The 16,812-nt window shown below is 46.3% G+C and overlaps 1 protein-coding gene across 5 annotated transcripts in view; it reads left to right on the forward strand.

The window, feature by feature from the left end:
• RFX2 (regulatory factor X2) overlaps positions 1 to 16,812 on the forward strand; it is a 76,639-nt gene that overhangs the window by 20,558 nt on the left and 39,269 nt on the right. For 4 of the 5 annotated variants that reach the window (XM_061600535.1, XM_061600538.1, XM_061600537.1 and 1 more), the window contains exons 5-14: positions 81 to 169; positions 1,265 to 1,385; positions 3,484 to 3,564; positions 4,118 to 4,267; positions 5,666 to 5,842; positions 5,956 to 6,137; positions 7,090 to 7,323; positions 9,102 to 9,319; positions 10,101 to 10,240; positions 11,512 to 11,758. In XM_061600535.1, the coding sequence (XP_061456519.1) occupies positions 81 to 169; positions 1,265 to 1,385; positions 3,484 to 3,564; positions 4,118 to 4,267; positions 5,666 to 5,842; positions 5,956 to 6,137; positions 7,090 to 7,323; positions 9,102 to 9,319; positions 10,101 to 10,240; positions 11,512 to 11,758 (1,639 nt within the window). Of the gene's footprint in view, positions 1 to 80; positions 170 to 1,264; positions 1,386 to 3,483; positions 3,565 to 4,117; positions 4,268 to 5,665; positions 5,843 to 5,955; positions 6,138 to 7,089; positions 7,324 to 9,101; positions 9,320 to 10,100; positions 10,241 to 11,511; positions 11,759 to 13,409; positions 15,193 to 16,812 lie in introns of those variants that run through there. The other variant, XM_061600541.1, reaches the window with a different exon arrangement.

A 16,812-nucleotide genomic window follows, 5' to 3' on the forward strand; every position in this document is an offset into this window, starting at 1 on the left:
TGTGTTCGTTGCCTGGTTTTAGACCACCTTTAAGTATCTTTTAGAAGAAGGTGGCTTGAGTCTCTCCTCTTGTGTTACAGCTGGGTCTGCAGCGCTTCCACGGAGTCTGTATTCTGGGGTTCAATTCCGCAGAATGGTTCATCTCAGACATCGGAGCAATTCTTGCTGGGTAAGGCTATCTTGATATTGATTACCTGCCCTCCAAGGGCACATTCCGCCCAGGCATAGAATCATAGAGTTGGAAGGGGCCTATAAGGTTATCAAATCCAACCCCCTGCTCAATGCAGGAATGCAAATTAAAGCATCCCCGACAGGTGCCTGTCCAGCTGCCTCTTGAATGACTGTCGTGTCGGAGAGCCCACCACCTCCCTGGGTCGTTGGTTCCATTGTCGTACCACTCTAGCAGTTAGGAAGTTTTTCCTGATATTCAGCCAAAATCTGGCTTCCTGCAACTTGAGCCCATTCTTCTGTGTCCTGCACTCTGGGACGATCGAGAAGAGATCCCAGCCCTCCTCTGTGTGGCAACCTTTCCAGGACTTGAAGAGGGCAAAAACACTCAAGGAGGGTGCGGAGTGTTAGCAGAACGAAGCTTGGTTTGAAGGCGCACAGCTTTCCCTGGATGCAATCCAACAGAGGCTCTGGGTCTAGGAAAAGAGGAGAGTTTGCATTTATTACAGGAAAGACATCCTGGCTAGCAAAGATCCTTGCTCTAGCTAACTGGGGTTGGAGATGCAAAGCGCCTTGCTTGCTGTCCCGTCTCGGCAGGAGAAAGACAAAGCAGAGATGTCTCGTCTCCCAAGGTGGGAGGACGAAATGAGAAGAGTATCGGACTAGCACATGAAGGAAGGTCAGAAAGACCGTCTAGGGTGTGCAGAGGTTCTGCTTTCTAAACATTCTTTCCTAAGGGCGGCTGCTGGCTGCGTGTCAGTGGGGCAATGGAATCTGGACCAGGATTTAATCCAAGCTTTGAAGGAGCAGTCCAAGGCGCTGAAGCACTTTGAAAGTTTGGAGTAAAACCCGGAGTGGATTCCACTGACTTGGAGCTACCAGCTGTCACTGCTGTTGCCCATGCAACCCCCCTATCAAGCTGAGTTGCATCCCAACACTTCTAACCTGGAGCAGGGCCTGTGAGGGGTCATGGACTGGGGAGAGTCCTGGGGGCCAGATAGCGAGGTTGAAGGGGGCATGTTTGGCCCATTCTCTGGAGGTTTTCCCCACTCCTGGCTGAGACTCTCTCTCTCTCTCTCTGGTTTCTTCTGCACAGGGGGTTTGCCGTTGGCATTTACACAACCAACTCTCCTGACGCCTGCCAGTACGTTGCGGACAACTGTGGCGCTAACTTCATCGTCGTGGAGAATGACAAACAGCTCCAGAAAATCTTGGAGGTGAGATGCGATAACGGCTTTGCCTCTCACCTGTGCTCTCATAGCTGGGGGAGCTTTGCTGAAATCTGTCTCCTGGGGCTGGATTCTCCCCAAACCTGTTTATTTAAAACAAAACTACTTCCTCTGAATTGCAGCTGGGAAAAAATTCTGGAAAAACCAGTCACCCATCTGCAACTGGGGTGGGTGAATACGTCAGTTCTGGTTTCTCCCTTTCCCAGTCGTAAGCTCAATTGGCAAAATAAAACAAAAATAAAATTAAGTCCTCATGAAAATTCATCTGTGTCTGAATGCAAATGTCTCCTAATGCACACGTTTTCTGTATGCAATTTTGTCTTGCATGCAATGGCAGTGGATTGCCTTCAAGTCGATTCCGACTTATGGCAACCCCATGAATAGGGTTTTCACGGTCAGTGCTTGGTAGAATTCTGAGGAGTACAAATCTTGACGCTGTGGTTCTGTTTCCTTCTGCATATTGTTTTGGAAAGTGCAGATTAGGTAGATTTTGCTTTAAATGTGAACTAAATTGACTTTCTCCACTATCCTTATATGCAGCCGGGCAGAGGCAGAAAAGGTTTCTGAATTTTTCCAAAACCTCTTCACGACAGGTAGAGGAGAAAGATCAGCTTGCCATAGTGTACCCTGACATCTTTCAACTCTTTATCAGTTGGTCCTTGTCTGCAGCGGTTGGGATACCAACCACTGTGCACCTTACATTTGCTTACCGGGCCCAATTCATGGTGCTGGTTTTGACCTTTAAATCCCTACATGGTTTCGGCCCTGAAGGAGTGCCTCCAGCTATGCCACCCAACAAGATCAGCCTCAAAAGACCTTCTCTCCATCCCATCAGTCAAAACAGCCAGACTGGTGAGGACTAGAGAGAGGGCTTTTTCAGTTGTGGCCCCCACCCTGTGGAACTCCCTCCCAAATGATCTCCACCATGCCCCTTCCATGATGAGTTTCTGCCAGGCCTTGAAGACCTGGCTCTTCAGGCAGGCTTTTGGGGTTGGCTAGATTTTATCTTAATTGTTTTTAGATTTTTAATGTCTAGGTATTGTATGCCTATTTTGTACGTCGCCCAGAGTGGCTGGACAGCCAGCCAGATGGGCGACTAATAAATTTTATAAATAATAAAGAAATAATAATAATAATGACATTTAAAGCAGTGTCATGACACTTTAGTTAGGCTTCCCCCAAGAATCCTGGGAAATGTAGTTTGTGAAGGGTGCTGAGAGGTGTTAGGAGATGCCCATTCCCCAACCAGAGCTACAATTTCTAGAGTTCTCTGAGAAGAGGGATTGATTGTTAAATGAGTCTGCATTGTAGCTCTGTGAGGGGGAAAAGGGATCCCCTAATAACTCCGTGCGCCCTTCACAAACTACAGTTCCCAGGATTATTTGTTTGGCGGGGAAGCCCTGGCTGTTGAAAGTGATATGGTGCTGCTTCAGCTGTGGAGCGCGAATGGGGCCTAGGTTATTTCACGGCTTGGCAGCGTGGATTCTTTTGCTGAAATGGAATTTGCCCTCCAGTTAGATGCCGCTTTAAGTGTTTAATGCGGGCGGGGCCTCGGTGCGGTTTGATTTCGCTCTCTCTTGCACAAAACAATGGCCTGTCAATAGGAGACTTTCTCTGTGGGCAGCGTTGGCTGTTGCATCACTCTGTTAAGGGGTAACAATGCTGACCTAGAAAAAATAGCAAAGGGAGAGGGCGGTGAAGGGACGGCTGACACATCTTGTGAGGGATTTTTTAAAAGTATGCCAATAGACCGATGGGTTTGATGGCGTTGCTGGGTTGGCTCCAGTCTTGCCTTCTCGAAGGATATCAGAGAGCTGGAAAGGAGGCAAAAAAGGCTGACCCAAATGGGCCAGGGGTTGGACCTTCTCCCTGACTGATTTTTGGACTCCCAAAACTCACATCAGTGTTAGCCAGCATGGTCAATGGCTAGGGATGATAGGAATTGAAGCTCATAATATCAAACTACTATATTCTCTCACTCTCTTTCTCTCTGCCTGCACCTGAGTTATGGAAATTACTGCCAGTTGGGGGCTGGATTGGATGACCTTAAGGGTCCCATCCTAATTCTATGATCTTTCTGCTCTAGGTTAAGGACAAGCTGCCTCTCGTGAAAGCAATCATCCAGTATGGTGAAGAGCTCAAGGAGAAAAGACCAAATCTCTACACTGTGAGGACCTCCTGTTTCCCTTCACTTCCTGACAAATGCTGATGTTATTGTTTTTGAAGCCTTGCTTGGCACTGCCTTCTCTCCTATTTGCCCCTGTCCATCTGTACTATTTGCCCCCCCAAGTTTTATTCCTATAAGACACATTGTCTCTGCAACCTCATGAGGACTAGGAACTTGTAAAATCCTTGGGAAGCTGCAACTAAGTGCCAGTTTCTCTCTCTCTCTGTGTGTGTATGTGTGTGTTCCCTTCTTTCTGCAACAATCCTGTGATGTGCATTAATCTGTGGGGCAGGATAAGAATAAAAGAGCCTGCTGGATCAGGCCAATGGCCCATCTAATCCAGCATATCCTGTTCATAGCCATCATCTCCAGTAGCCTTTAATAGCCTGATCCTCCTCTGTGGATTTGTCCGACCCTCTTTTAGAGCCATCCAAGTCGGTGGCCGTCGCTGCCTCCTGTAGAAGCAAATCCCACAGTTTAAAACTAAACTCCTTCCTTTGCGAGCTCTGGTGTTAACCAAGGGGTGTGTGTGGCCTCTTCTGTGTTTATGCAGTGGAGTGAATTTATGGCCCTCGGGAGCAGCGTCTCCGACGACCAGCTTGACAAGATCATAGAGTCCCAGAAGCCCAACCAATGCTGCACTCTGATCTACACGTCGGGGACGACGGGACAGCCCAAGGGAACCATGCTCAGTCACGACAATGTAAGCGGCCGGCCTGGGGAGCCAGGAATGGCTCTGTGCGGGAGGCGGAACTGGTCTCCTGGATCAGATAGCAGGCGGTTAAGTTGCGCAAGGAACCACCGAATATGCAAAGGCAGGAATGCAGCTGTTGTTGAGTCTGTTTCCAAGCTGGGGGCATGTAGGGGTGGGTGGGTGGGTAGGAGGGACACTCCTTGCTCTGAAGTCTGGTCATGGCAGATGACGTCTTTTGGGGCAGGGGGAAATGCAGCCTCGAGTAGAGCTTCGATTCCATTTTATGTGCAATTGGCTGGAGATTTTTCCTATTGAGCCTTTCCTTCCTGCTTCTGTTCAATTGTTAGATTGGAGGCTCCTTGGGGCAGAGCCATCTTGTCTTTGCACTCTAAAGCACTGTGCATGTTGACATTGAGTAAAACATTAAAGTGGAGTTTATTATTATTGCTATTATGTATCCGAATAATAAAACGCAGAACAATATCAAACCATCTGTATTGTTAGGAAGTTAGTCTAATGTTGTCTTATCCTCACAAAGTTCTGAGTTTGAATTTATTAGATCTAGTGGGTAGTATTCAGTGCTACACCCATTGAAGTTAATGGACTGCAATCCAATACACACTTACCTGGGAGTAAGTCCCACTGCACCTAATGGAGCTTACTTCTGAGTAGACATACTGGATTGCAGCCTAACTTCAGTTCACTAATTTCACTGGGTCTACTCTGAGTAGGACTCATTTGAACGCAACTCAGTATGTTTATTTTTACTCTTTTGATTTTACTTCCCCTCCCCCTTGTTCTGGCTTGCCAGGTAAAACTTTGTAGGAAATAATATTATTAAGATGAGATGGTGATGTTCTTTTGTTATAACTCTGTGTGTGTGTATATTTATATGTGTGTGTGTGTGTGTGTGTATATATATATATATACACACACACACACACTTTTTTATTTGATTCCTGGGCTCACTCTTATTCCGATAAAATTTCCTTTAAAAATAAAATAAAACTCCTAAATGTGGGAGACAAAGACCCTGTTCCTGTGACTGCAATTTGCTCTGTGTGGTTTTTAAGATTGAGTTCTCCATTTTTGTAACTTGCCCTGGGTCCTGTTTATTTATTATTTATTGCATTTATATACCACCCCATAGTCGAAGCCCTCTGGGTGGTTTACAACAATTAAAAACATTAAAAACAAATACAATTTTTTTTAAAAAAGCATTTTTTTGGTGAATGGCGGACAATAAAGATGATTACTATTGATGACTATTATTGCACACCCATGTTACCTGCAGCTTTTGGTAGCCTGGTCCTCAGATACGGCAGGGGAATCTCTCTCTTTCTCTCTGTGTGCCTGAGCCGTGCCATTCTGCTTCTCCAAAAGTCTCCTGGGGTATTTGCCTTCCAGATAACGTGGACTGCCCGCGCCGGAGGAGAGTATGTCAGCATAAGCAGAGCGACCGAGCGTCAGGAGGTGGTGGTCAGCTACCTTCCGCTGAGCCACGTTGCCGCACAGATGATTGACATCTGGCTCCCGATTACGTTTGGGGTGCAAACATGCTTTGCCCAACCAGATGCTTTGAAGGTAATGTTGACAACAACCAGGATTTGAACCTGGGACCTCTTGGACTCGGAGCTCCGAGCGGAGGCTACTCTCCCCACCTAACTTGCACCGCCTTATGTCTGATACCTTCACAGGGCACTTTGGTGAACACTCTCAAGGAAGTGCACCCCACGGCGTTCTTGGGGGTCCCTCGCGTCTGGGAGAAGATGCAAGAGAAGATGAAGTCCGTTGGGGCGAAGTCCTCTGCGCTGAAGAGGAGAATTGCCGTCTGGGCCAAAGCCGTTGGGCTGGAGACCAATCTGAAACGGATCAACGGGTAAGGGGAAGGCCCTGCCATTTCGACATGTGCCAGTTTGTGCTCTGTCGGCAGCTGGGGCAATCTGGGGCGACGCCAAGTTCCAGAACCTGAGAATCGCTGGGTTGGAAGAGCAGGGAGGGGGCTGTGCAGCGTTGTCGTTGATGGAAAAATGAGGGGGACCGTTGTCCCTCCGGATCAGTTGCATCTACCCCGGTTCTTAATTCCCTATGATAGGGTTGTGCAAGAAGACTCCTGGGGGGCTGTACCAGGTGAGGGTGCTGTAGCCTGCTGAGATCTTCTTCCTGCAGCAAAGTCTCGTGCAGGGTGGCGTCGAGCACCCCCATGGGCCCCCACCTGCAAGAAGCCCCAAGAGCTGGTGTACTTCCTCATTCTTAAATTCAGTTCTTCAGCAACTTGCCGATTTTTTTATTTAAATCCTCATGGAAAAAAATCGGATTCTTAGTGCGAACATCTCTTAATAAGACCCATGTTTGTATGCAGTTTTGACCCACGCGCACCTTTTTCTGAGCAGTTTCTCCTCATATAACTCATGTTTGTGTGTTTTCGCGTATACATTCATGTTTATGCCCGCTTCCCCATACGCATTTTTGTAAATGTTTTTGGCTTAGAGGATTGCCGCACAAAGTTCAGAGAAGCGGAAACTGCGAAGGACGGCTTAGTTTCCGTTCTCACTCAGAAAGTGCAGACTTGACAAATTTGGCTTTTAAATGCGAACTGAATTTGAATGTCCCCCCCCCCCCATCCCTGCTTTTGATGGATGGTTGCGTGAGCCTTATAGAAAGTTGCTGCATACTGTATCAGACCTGTGCCCTAACTAATACTGTTTTCACTGACTGTCAGCGGTGGACCAGAGTTCCAGACGGGTCATTTCTCAGCCTTTACCTGGACATGCTGAGTACTGAACCTGGGTCATCCTTTTCTGTATTCAATGTCTGTCCCATCTCTATAGGTCTACCGATCTCCCGCTGAATTACCGCCTGGCCAAGACACTGGTCTATAAGAAAGTGCGGAAGGCGCTGGGCTTGGACCACTGCACCAAATGCTACACAGGGGCTGCTCCCATCACAAAGGACACCTTGGAATACTTCTTGAGCCTCGACATCCCTGTGTATGAACTCTACGGCATGAGTGAGAGCTCGGGCCCTCATACGGCTTCCCATTCGAGCTCGTACAGGCTGACAAGGTAGGAATGGAAGTTCAAGCAGAATTTCCATCCCTAACAAGATAATTTCCATTTGGTGTCAGTTTTGCATGCCCTTGATCACAGGTACATTCTGTCCTGAATTTTTTGATTTAAAAAAATTGCTTTTAAATTGTGCCCATGTTTTGTACCAAAACTACACTGCATAATTCAGTGAAGCATGTTAATTGGATTGATATTAGTCCATTCTAGATTTAATAGCTACACTTGGATACATGTATAAATCCAAGGTAAGTGAAGCTCCATCTGCACTATGCATTTAAAGCAGTATCATACCACTTTAAAGAGTCATGGCTTCCCCTAAAGAATCCTGGGAACTGTAGTTTGTTATGGGTGTTGAAAGTTGTTAGGAAACCCCAGTTCTCCTCTCAGAGCTACAATTCTCATAATTCCCTGCGAAGAGGGATTGATCGCTAAACTACTTTGGGAATTGTAGCTCTGTGAGGGGAATAGGTGGTTCTCCTAACAACTCTCAGTACCCATAACAAACTACAATTCCCAGGATTCTTTGGGGAAAGCCATGCCCGATTAGAGTGGCATGATGCTTCTTTGAATATGTAGCGCAGAGGAGGCCTTAGTCTGCAAAAATAACGAAGTCTTGGAGCATCTTAAAGCCTAACAAATCTATTGTGGCGTAAGCTTTTGTGGGCTACAGTTGATCAGCTGCAAGAAAGCTTATACCATAAGAAATTTGTGGCTGGGTCAGGCCAAAGGGGGCCCACTGAGTCCAGCATCCTGTCGTCACAGTGGCCAACCAGATGTCCCCAATGGGAAGAAGCCCGCTAGCAGGACTTGTTGGTTTGTTTTCAGAGTTATTAAAATATCTTCCTACACCCTGTGGGGGGCAAAATAAGAACAAACCCACAAAATGTTTGGCTGCTTTTGGAGGAAGGTGCAGGATATAAATTTAATTTAAAAAATTACGGTGTGCTGCTGAGCAGCGACTAAGAAATAGCTGATCAGTCAGCATCCACACAAGGTCACGGAGGAAACCGAGGTGTCTGTTTTTATTCTTGTGTAATACGGATGATGAACGAAGGATTTATTTACTTTTACTATGTGTACTTGGTCCGCTGGGAGGTCCATTCTAATTTTATTCTTCTTTTGTTTTCTTGCTTCTGAGTTCTGACCTCATCTTGTTGTTGATAGGAAATGTAACAGAAGTTTTTAGACTAATCGGAGCCGGCGCCAGAGGGTGGCCAGGTTGGGTCCTGGCCGAGGGGCCCCTGAAGGGTGGGAGGGTGGCGGTCCTGTTCCGTGATCCATGACAGTGTCGGGTCCTACACGCTGACCGTGACGCGGATTGCAGAGAGGGAGCTCCCAGCCACCACAATACTTCAATAAGCCTGTCTTCCCACCCCGCCTACATCTCCTGTCCATGTGAATGCCATGTGCACTGTCCGCACATGCCTGCCATCACCCAAGAGGGCAGCGGGGGTTTCAGTGAGAGGCTGATGCCTCCACCACCATCTTGGTTGATGGCAGGCATGCACGCGACGCGCACAACATGAGAATGAATGTAAGTGGGGTGCGTGGATGGGCTTGTTAGCCCTGCACCCACCTGTATGGGGAAGCTATGGTGCCAAGGGCCCAGGACTGGGCTTGTACCCAAAAGCCCAGTAATGCCTGGCGCCGGCCCTGAGAATAATAGTAAATAAATGAAAACATGGCAGCTATTTTTCTTTCCTTTTTTCCCTGGTTGGGGGCTGGTGAAATGGAGCCCTTGTCTGTCTTACGTCCATCTTGCTTTCTTCTCCCAGTTGCGGAAAGGAGATCACAGGCTGCAAGAGCATGCTGTTCCGGCCCGACAACGAAGGCGTTGGCGAAATCTGCTTCTCCGGCCGTCACATCTTTATGGGCTACCTGAATATGGAAGACAAAACGAAAGAGGCCATTGACGACGACGGCTGGCTGCACTCAGGCGACCTTGGGAAACACGACACGGATGGCTTCCTCTATATCACAGGGAGGATTAAAGGTAACGCCCATTCCACCACACCCACCCCTTTCTCACGGTCCTCGCAGGAAACAGACTCTTAGATGCCGGTGAATCTTGGCCCTTTTCAAAATCCGGGTCTGCTAACTGTGGAGGGACATCTTTCAATATGCAACAGAGAGCCAGCGTGGCTTAGTGGTTAGCGTGTCGGCCTGGGGGCCTGGGAGGGTTCAAATTCCCCCTCGGCCACAAAGCTCGCTGGGTGACCATGGGAGCCAGCCGCTGTCTCTTCAGCCTAACCTACCTCGCAGGGTTGCTGTGAGGATACTGTGCTTTATTTATAGGGAAAGTGTTGAAGTGTGTGCGTTGTTGCGTGAAACAGCATACGTTACGTTGGAGTTAAGTTGCTCAAGAAACTTCTCAGATGCATTAGATCAGGTTAAGAGTCTTTTATTAAGACATTATGGCTTAAGGCTTTAAGATCCCCCCTTCTAGGAGAGAAGTTCTTAGTTCAAAGACATTACACAGAAGACACAGCTCAACACAGATAACTGCTAGAACTCTCCCAGTCTATCTTGATGCTGCCATGACAACGGCCTTGGCTATCCGTTCCCAGACTGGGCAAAGACATAACTTCACTTAGCTACAGATTTCCACACTTTCAGACTTGATGGAAAAACACTCAGTGACAGTGTGGTTCAATGGTCAACAGAAAGGACCGTAGCTCAGTGGCAGGGCGCCTACTTTGCATGCCGGAAGTTCAAGGGAGAGGGGTGTGTATAGGATGCTGGCAGCCACTTTATGCTTTCGCTCCCTCTTCCAGAGCTAATCATCACTGCAGGGGGAGAAAACATTCCTCCAGTCCCTATTGAGGATGCCATCAAAGAGGCCATCCCCATCCTCAGCAACGTCATGTTGGTGGGTGACAAGGCCAAATTCCTCATCATGCTCATGACTCTGAAGGTAAGTCCCCATTTCCCCCCTTTCCTCCTTCCGCTGTATTTTTGTTTGTGGTGTTGAACACCAAAAAATGTAATCCCGTTGCCGTAATTCAAGACCTGAAGGCCGAGGGAAAGAGGCCCTTTATCTCTCTGGGGGAAAAAAATACATTCAGAAGCATCCTGCCTCCCACTGTGGAGGAGAGCATAGCCATCGTGGCTGGTAGCCACCGTCGGCTGATCCTCCCTGAATTTGTCTCATCTTCTTTTAAAGCTCTCCAAGCTGGTGACTATTGCTACCTCCAGTGGAAGGGAGTTCCATAGTTTAATGATGCGCTGCATGAAGTCTGCATCTGTGTTGGAATTGCTTTCTAATATGTACTTTTTAAAAACGTTTTTAATCTTAGCAGATGTTTTTAAGTAACTTTTTTGAATATATTTTAATGTGTTTTAAAGTTTGTTTTTATGATGTTTTAAAGTTTTTAGTGCTTTTGCTTGCCGCCCGGGCTCCTGATGGGAGGAAAGGCGGGATATAAATCTAATAATAATAATGGAGGAGGACTTTGTATAGTCTCCCCTGAATCTCCCAGGATTCAGCTTTGCTGGATCTCTGACACAGAGCAGTGATGCACAAAGTTTCTTGGTTACTTTTTTTTAAAAAAAATTGCACCACCGGGTGCATCCCACATTTCATTTTTCTCAGCTGAGTGGAAAGGATCTTGGGTGCATTACCCCCAATGTGCCAATGGACCCACATCCGCACCAGACATTTATGCCGCTATGATTCTACTTTAAACCGTCATGGCTTCTCCCAAAGAATCCTGGGAACTGTAGTTTGGGAAGGTTGCTGAGAGTTGTTAGGAGACCCTCTATTCCCCTCAGAGCTACAACTCCCAGAATTCCCTGGGAAAGAGGGACTGACTGTTAAACCGCTCTGGGAATTATGGGAATGTGAGGACAATAGAGGTCTCTTAACAACTCTCAGCACTGTAAACAAATGACATTTCCCAGGATTCTTTGGGGAAAGTGGAATCCTAGTGGAATAAATGTGTGGCGTGAATTTATTTATTTTATCATTATTTATTTGTTGTTTGATTTATATCCCGCCCTTCCTTCCAGTAGGAGCCCAGGGCGGCGAACAGAAACGCTAAAAACACTTTGAAACATCATAAAAAGACCTTAAAATACATTAAAACAAAAGAATGTTAAAAACATTTATTTAAAAAGCTTTAAAAACATCTTTTTTAAAAAAAATGTGGCCTGTGAATGTAGTACTTCAGAGCTCTTCTATTCCAGTGCAAAGTGAACCTAGACACTGGAGAACCAGAGGATGCGCTGACGCCAGAGGTGATCGACTTCTGTCGCAAGCTAGGCAGCAAGGCCACCAAAGTCTCCGACATCGTCAGCACCAGAGACCCCGCTGTCTACACCGCCATCCAGAAGGGGGTGTCGTCGGTCAACGACCAAGCCACATCGAACGCGCAGAAGATCCAGAAGTGGGTCCTGTTGGACAAGGACTTCTCCATCTCAGGGGGAGAGCTAGGTGAGTGGGTAAAGCCAGGAAGGGCCCAATTTCCAGGCTGTCGTTGTGGCCTAGAAAAGGGTTTAATGGAAGCACCCACACAGCATCTCTTTGTGGGCTTATCTGGTAGGAATATCCCTGGCTTCATTGTCATTTCCGGATATTTTGTTGGTATGATAATACGTGAAATGGATTCTTGAATTTTGCAAATTGTTTCTTTTTAGTTACTTCTTGAATCGTTAAAGTATGGCAGTGTGGGTTGGTTTTTGGGTTTTTTTGTAGTTATATTTTGTCATTTCTGTGGTGGTAAACCACCTTGAGTACAGTGTTGATGAAAGGTTGGCATACAAATTAAAAGTGAAATGAGGCATGAGGTTTGTGGCAAGGAGGGACAGGCAGGCAAAATTTTGGGAGTGTTGGCAACTCCAGGGGAATTTAGTGCATAGCAACATCAGAACGGCTTTGCTGGATCTGGCCAGTGGCCAACCAGATTCTCTTTGAGTGTATGTGTATTTAGATTTAATGTATACACCTAAACATAATACAATATACAAGCGTATCAAAATCCATTTGGTACAAAACAAGCTGAAAATAAAAATGATAACAACTCGACACTTGAGGCCAGCTAAGGTAAAGACACTCAGAAATTTATCATGTATTGGATTGTTCCTTTTCACTTCTCTTGGTACAGGAACACCTCCAGTCCAAAATGTTGTTGTTATATGCCTTCAAGTCGATTACGACCCTATGAATCAGCGACCTTCGGTAGCATCTGTTATAAACCACCTTGTCCAGTCCAAAATAGGGTACTCAAATCCAGAGATCCCAGTCCAAATGTGATAGGCATGTTAAACTGAAAGAAACTGACGCCCAACCCTGAAATAAAGTTCAGGATGTAGCAACTGGTATTCACACGTAGAACCCCTCTGAACAGATTCAGAGGAAGGCAACAAGGATGATCAGGGGACTGGAAACAAAGCCCTATGAGGAGAGACTGAAAGAACTGGGCATGTTTAGCCTGGAGAAGAGAGATAATAGCACTCTTCAAGTACATGAAAGGTTGTCACATAGAGGAGGGCCGGGAACTCTTCTCAGTCATCCCAGAGTGCAGGACACGGAATAATGGGCTCAAGTTGCAGGAAGCCAGATTTCAGCTGGACATCAGGAAAAACTTCCTAACTGTTAGAGCTATATGAGAATGGAACCAATTACCTAGAGAGGTGGTGGGCTCTCCAACACTGGAGGCATTCAAGAGGCAGCTGGACAGCCATCTGTTGGGAATGCTTTGATTTGGATTCCTGCATTGAGCAGGGGGTTGGACTTGATGGCCTTATAGGCCCCTTCCAACTCTACTGTTCTATGATACTGGAAGTAATATATAGCCATCTTGGCTAGCAGCCCTCGATAGCCTTCATTCTCCATGAGTTTGTCTAATACCCTTGAGTTCGTCTAATACTCCCTAAAGGATTATTCATTAATATTCTCTCTGAGTTTGTCTAATACTCCCTAAAGATGTCAGAAGAGCCCTGTTGGATCAGGGCAGTGGCCCATCTAGTCCAGCATCCTGTTCTCACAGTGGCCAACCAGATGCCCATTTTGGGAAGCCCGCAAGCATTGTGCAACTTTCCAACCCTTCCTGCGGGGAACTTGACACACAATCTCTTCTTTCCAGGCCCCACAATGAAACTGAAGAGGCCGGTTGTGGCCAAGATGTACAAACAGCAGATAGACCAGCTTTATGCAGAAATGCCGTGAGCCAAATGATCATCGGATGAACGCATAACCTCCGGCCTGCCTCTATTAAAAGTCCAGTCTCTGCCTTTCACTGCTGTCCTTTGCAAATGTGAACCTGTTTTCGCGTGGGCACGCGCTCTCTTCTTCTGGAAAGAGAAACATCATCTCTTTTTTTTTTTCTTCCTTGGTTGAAAACGAGGTTTCAATAAAGGCAGCTCCCTGAATCCAGCTTGGGTTTTTCTCTTCTCTGCTCTGCCTTCCCTGCCCCACCGGATGTTTTCATTGCAAAAGGCTAGCTGCATTCATTGCTTTTCTCTTCTTCTCCTCTGGGCTGGTTTTGGAAACCATCTTGGGACAGGGCTTCAGCCTGCTGTCCTGGCCTCTGCACCTCGGCAAAGTTGTGTGGTTGAAGATGGCTGCAAGAATTGCCTTCTGCCTTTTTCCTCCACGTCTCTGTCTACACTCTCTCTCTCTCTCTCTCTCTCTCTCACTCATTCACTCACTCACTCCCTCTCTCACTGCTTGCCCTTTCTTGAAATGACTATACAGAAAATGTGTTTCTTCACTGATTACAAGGAAAAATTGTGGTTAAGAGATGCAAACTGCAGGATATGTCTCAACAGGGTGCTTTTTCTAGCAAACTCACAAGGCAGCTGCAGTAAAACCTGCTGCCCACTGAACTGACTTCCTTGGAGCAATATTGTAAGTGTATAGTTGTGTTAGCTTTTTTTCCCTTGAGATGCTCCCCCACGCCGCAAAGAACACCAACAACCCATCAACGGATACCTGCTGTCGATTCTTTCACACATGGATAAAAGGAAACCCAGCGGACTTACTCTTATTTGGGTGATGGTTGGAATCTGTTTACTTGATGAGGCCCAACTTGAGTGTGTGTGTGTGCACGTGTTAGCAGGCCCTGTCATTTTGGCAGCCAAGTGCAATGATTCCTGTGCCACCGAGGTAACACTGAATCCTGGCCCATAAACTTGCCTTGCCTTCCGGGAGTTTGCCTGATTTCATCCCCGACATGCAAGACCAGACTCTAAAATGTAATCTGAAAGTTGTGCTCTCCGATGCTGCGATCTTACTCTGGAACTGTCACTGGAGAATGCGTGCCTATCCAGTACGGCTTTGAGTTGGTTCTCGCGCGTTACTTGTTTTGTTTTTCTCTTTGCCTTGTATTTGCCAGCTTCACTGCAAATGTAAAACCTACCTCCAGTCGACTCTTCAGGGAGATTGCGTTTGTTCCTCAAGGATTCTGTTTATGCTGTCGGTGATTTAAAAAGGAGCTGTTAACCTTGTCGCAGAGAAGAAAGATGATGTGCTCTTGTGAGCCACTGAGTTGAGAAATAACACGTGGGGATCGTTCATTTTATTTTATTTGTCTAGGGAGTTGCACCCTGCAGAGGACAGGAGTGATATGGAGGGAGGCATTGTGGCAGAGCGGGTAGAACTGTGGTGTTTAAAGAAAAGACTTCTGGACTGTAACGGCGTTAAATATTTGGTGGTTGTGGATTTCATCCAGTCACAAAGGGGAAATGTTTGCAAGTGAATGTCTCTGGTTAAAATGATGTGGGAAGGGTCTAATAGGCTCTAGGATATTCTACCCCCCCTCCAAAAAAAAAGGCACTAGGTTACTACATTTGATGTGGGAAAAGGATAATGTACCCCCATCCTGCCCTGCAGAGAATGAGTGTCTAATAAATGTCTGAACATCTCAAGTCTTGGCTGTCCTTTTTCCTTCTAGCCTGGGGTGTAGTCATCCAGGGTCTCAGGGCGTCTTAGACCCTTTACTTTTTTGGGAGCAGGGTCCCTACATCGCAGTTATCCTGTGAGCCAATCAGCATGAAAGGAGAATGTGTTAGCAACTGAGAAGAGTCTTCTAGCGTGCTGCTTTGTCCTTTCCTGCTGATTGGAGCCAATCAGAGTGAAAGGAGGTGAGTCAGCCACTGAGAAGACTCTACTCAGTAGTTAGCACACTCCCAATTCATGCCGATTGGCTCCTAGGGATATCTGTTGTTGTGAGAGAAGGCATTAACATGGACGGAGAAGCAGAAAGCAGCAGGTTATTCTGTAATATTAGGTGGCATAATCTTAGAAGGGGTGTGGCTGCGAGGGGGCGTAGCTCTGGCTATCATGAAGGGACCCTGCACTTCTGCATTTGCCACTACCCTACTGCCTCTGACTTGCCTCCTGTTCTTGTACTAAAACATGCTACTGCTGAAAAGAGCATGCCGGTAAAACATGTATAGGGTTTGAGTTGCAGGCTGACACAGGGTGCAAGACCACTCCTCCAATTTTCCCCATAGAGCTATAAAGTGCTGGAGCTCCCTCTCCACCAAAAACACATCTGACGTCTTGACTGTGTAGTTTCTGCTGTATGGTGAAGATGGCACCTCTTTACCCTGTTGATGATTTGTGTGTGTGTGTGTGAGTGAATAAATCTATTGGGACCCAGCCTATTATTTTAACTGTAGCTGGTTTTAAACTGGTTTTTAATATTGTATTTTTGTTTTACCATTTTTCAATTGCTTTAACCTGCCCTGCGATCTGATGGTGAAGAGCGGGTGAGAAATGATCTTGTTAATATTTGTGGCTTATGTTAATATTGTAATGAATGTTAGCAGCTGCCACTCTTTTGGGACACAGTGTAGGCAAGGGCTCGCCTAACTGTGGTCGTGTTTGAGCAGGTTGTGTGGGGTGCAGCCTCGGGGGGGAGAGGGGGACTGGAGTCTGCCCACTCCCCAAATGAGAGCTAGGAACTGGTGGCTCAATGCAGTAAGAATCTAGTTCCTTGGCCGCAGCCCTGGGTTACCCAAACTATGTGGTCTGTGGACCACCAGTGGTCCAGGAGCTTCATTCTGGTGGTCCTGATTATTGTGAATTTAGGATTTTCTATTTCCTTTTCTCTAACCCAAGGATATGATAGAGCCAAATTAATATTGATACAACAGCTTAGGGCCACTGAGATTCTGGTGGTCCACAGCGTCTCTATGGATTTTTGGTTGGAGACAGCAGACTGCACATCCATCGCATTGGAGACGCATATTGATTTTTAATTGTATTTTTATTCCTGCTTTTATATATATATATATATATATATATATATTTATATATATATATATATATATATTTATATATATATATATATATATATATATATATATATATATTGTATTCTATGGAATTCTAATTGTGATACAATATATAGGAGATGAGAATAAGCAATAAAAATCACAAAACTCATGTGGCACATAGCCCACGGCGCATTGCAATTGCTACAACAGGCAGAAAAGCCATTAGGCGATCTGGCAACACCTTCGGCAGTTTTCGATCGGTAA

This window comes from Rhineura floridana, chromosome 18 (assembly GCF_030035675.1).
Source record: "Rhineura floridana isolate rRhiFlo1 chromosome 18, rRhiFlo1.hap2, whole genome shotgun sequence".
NCBI classification, from domain to species: Eukaryota; Metazoa; Chordata; class Lepidosauria; order Squamata; family Rhineuridae; genus Rhineura; species Rhineura floridana.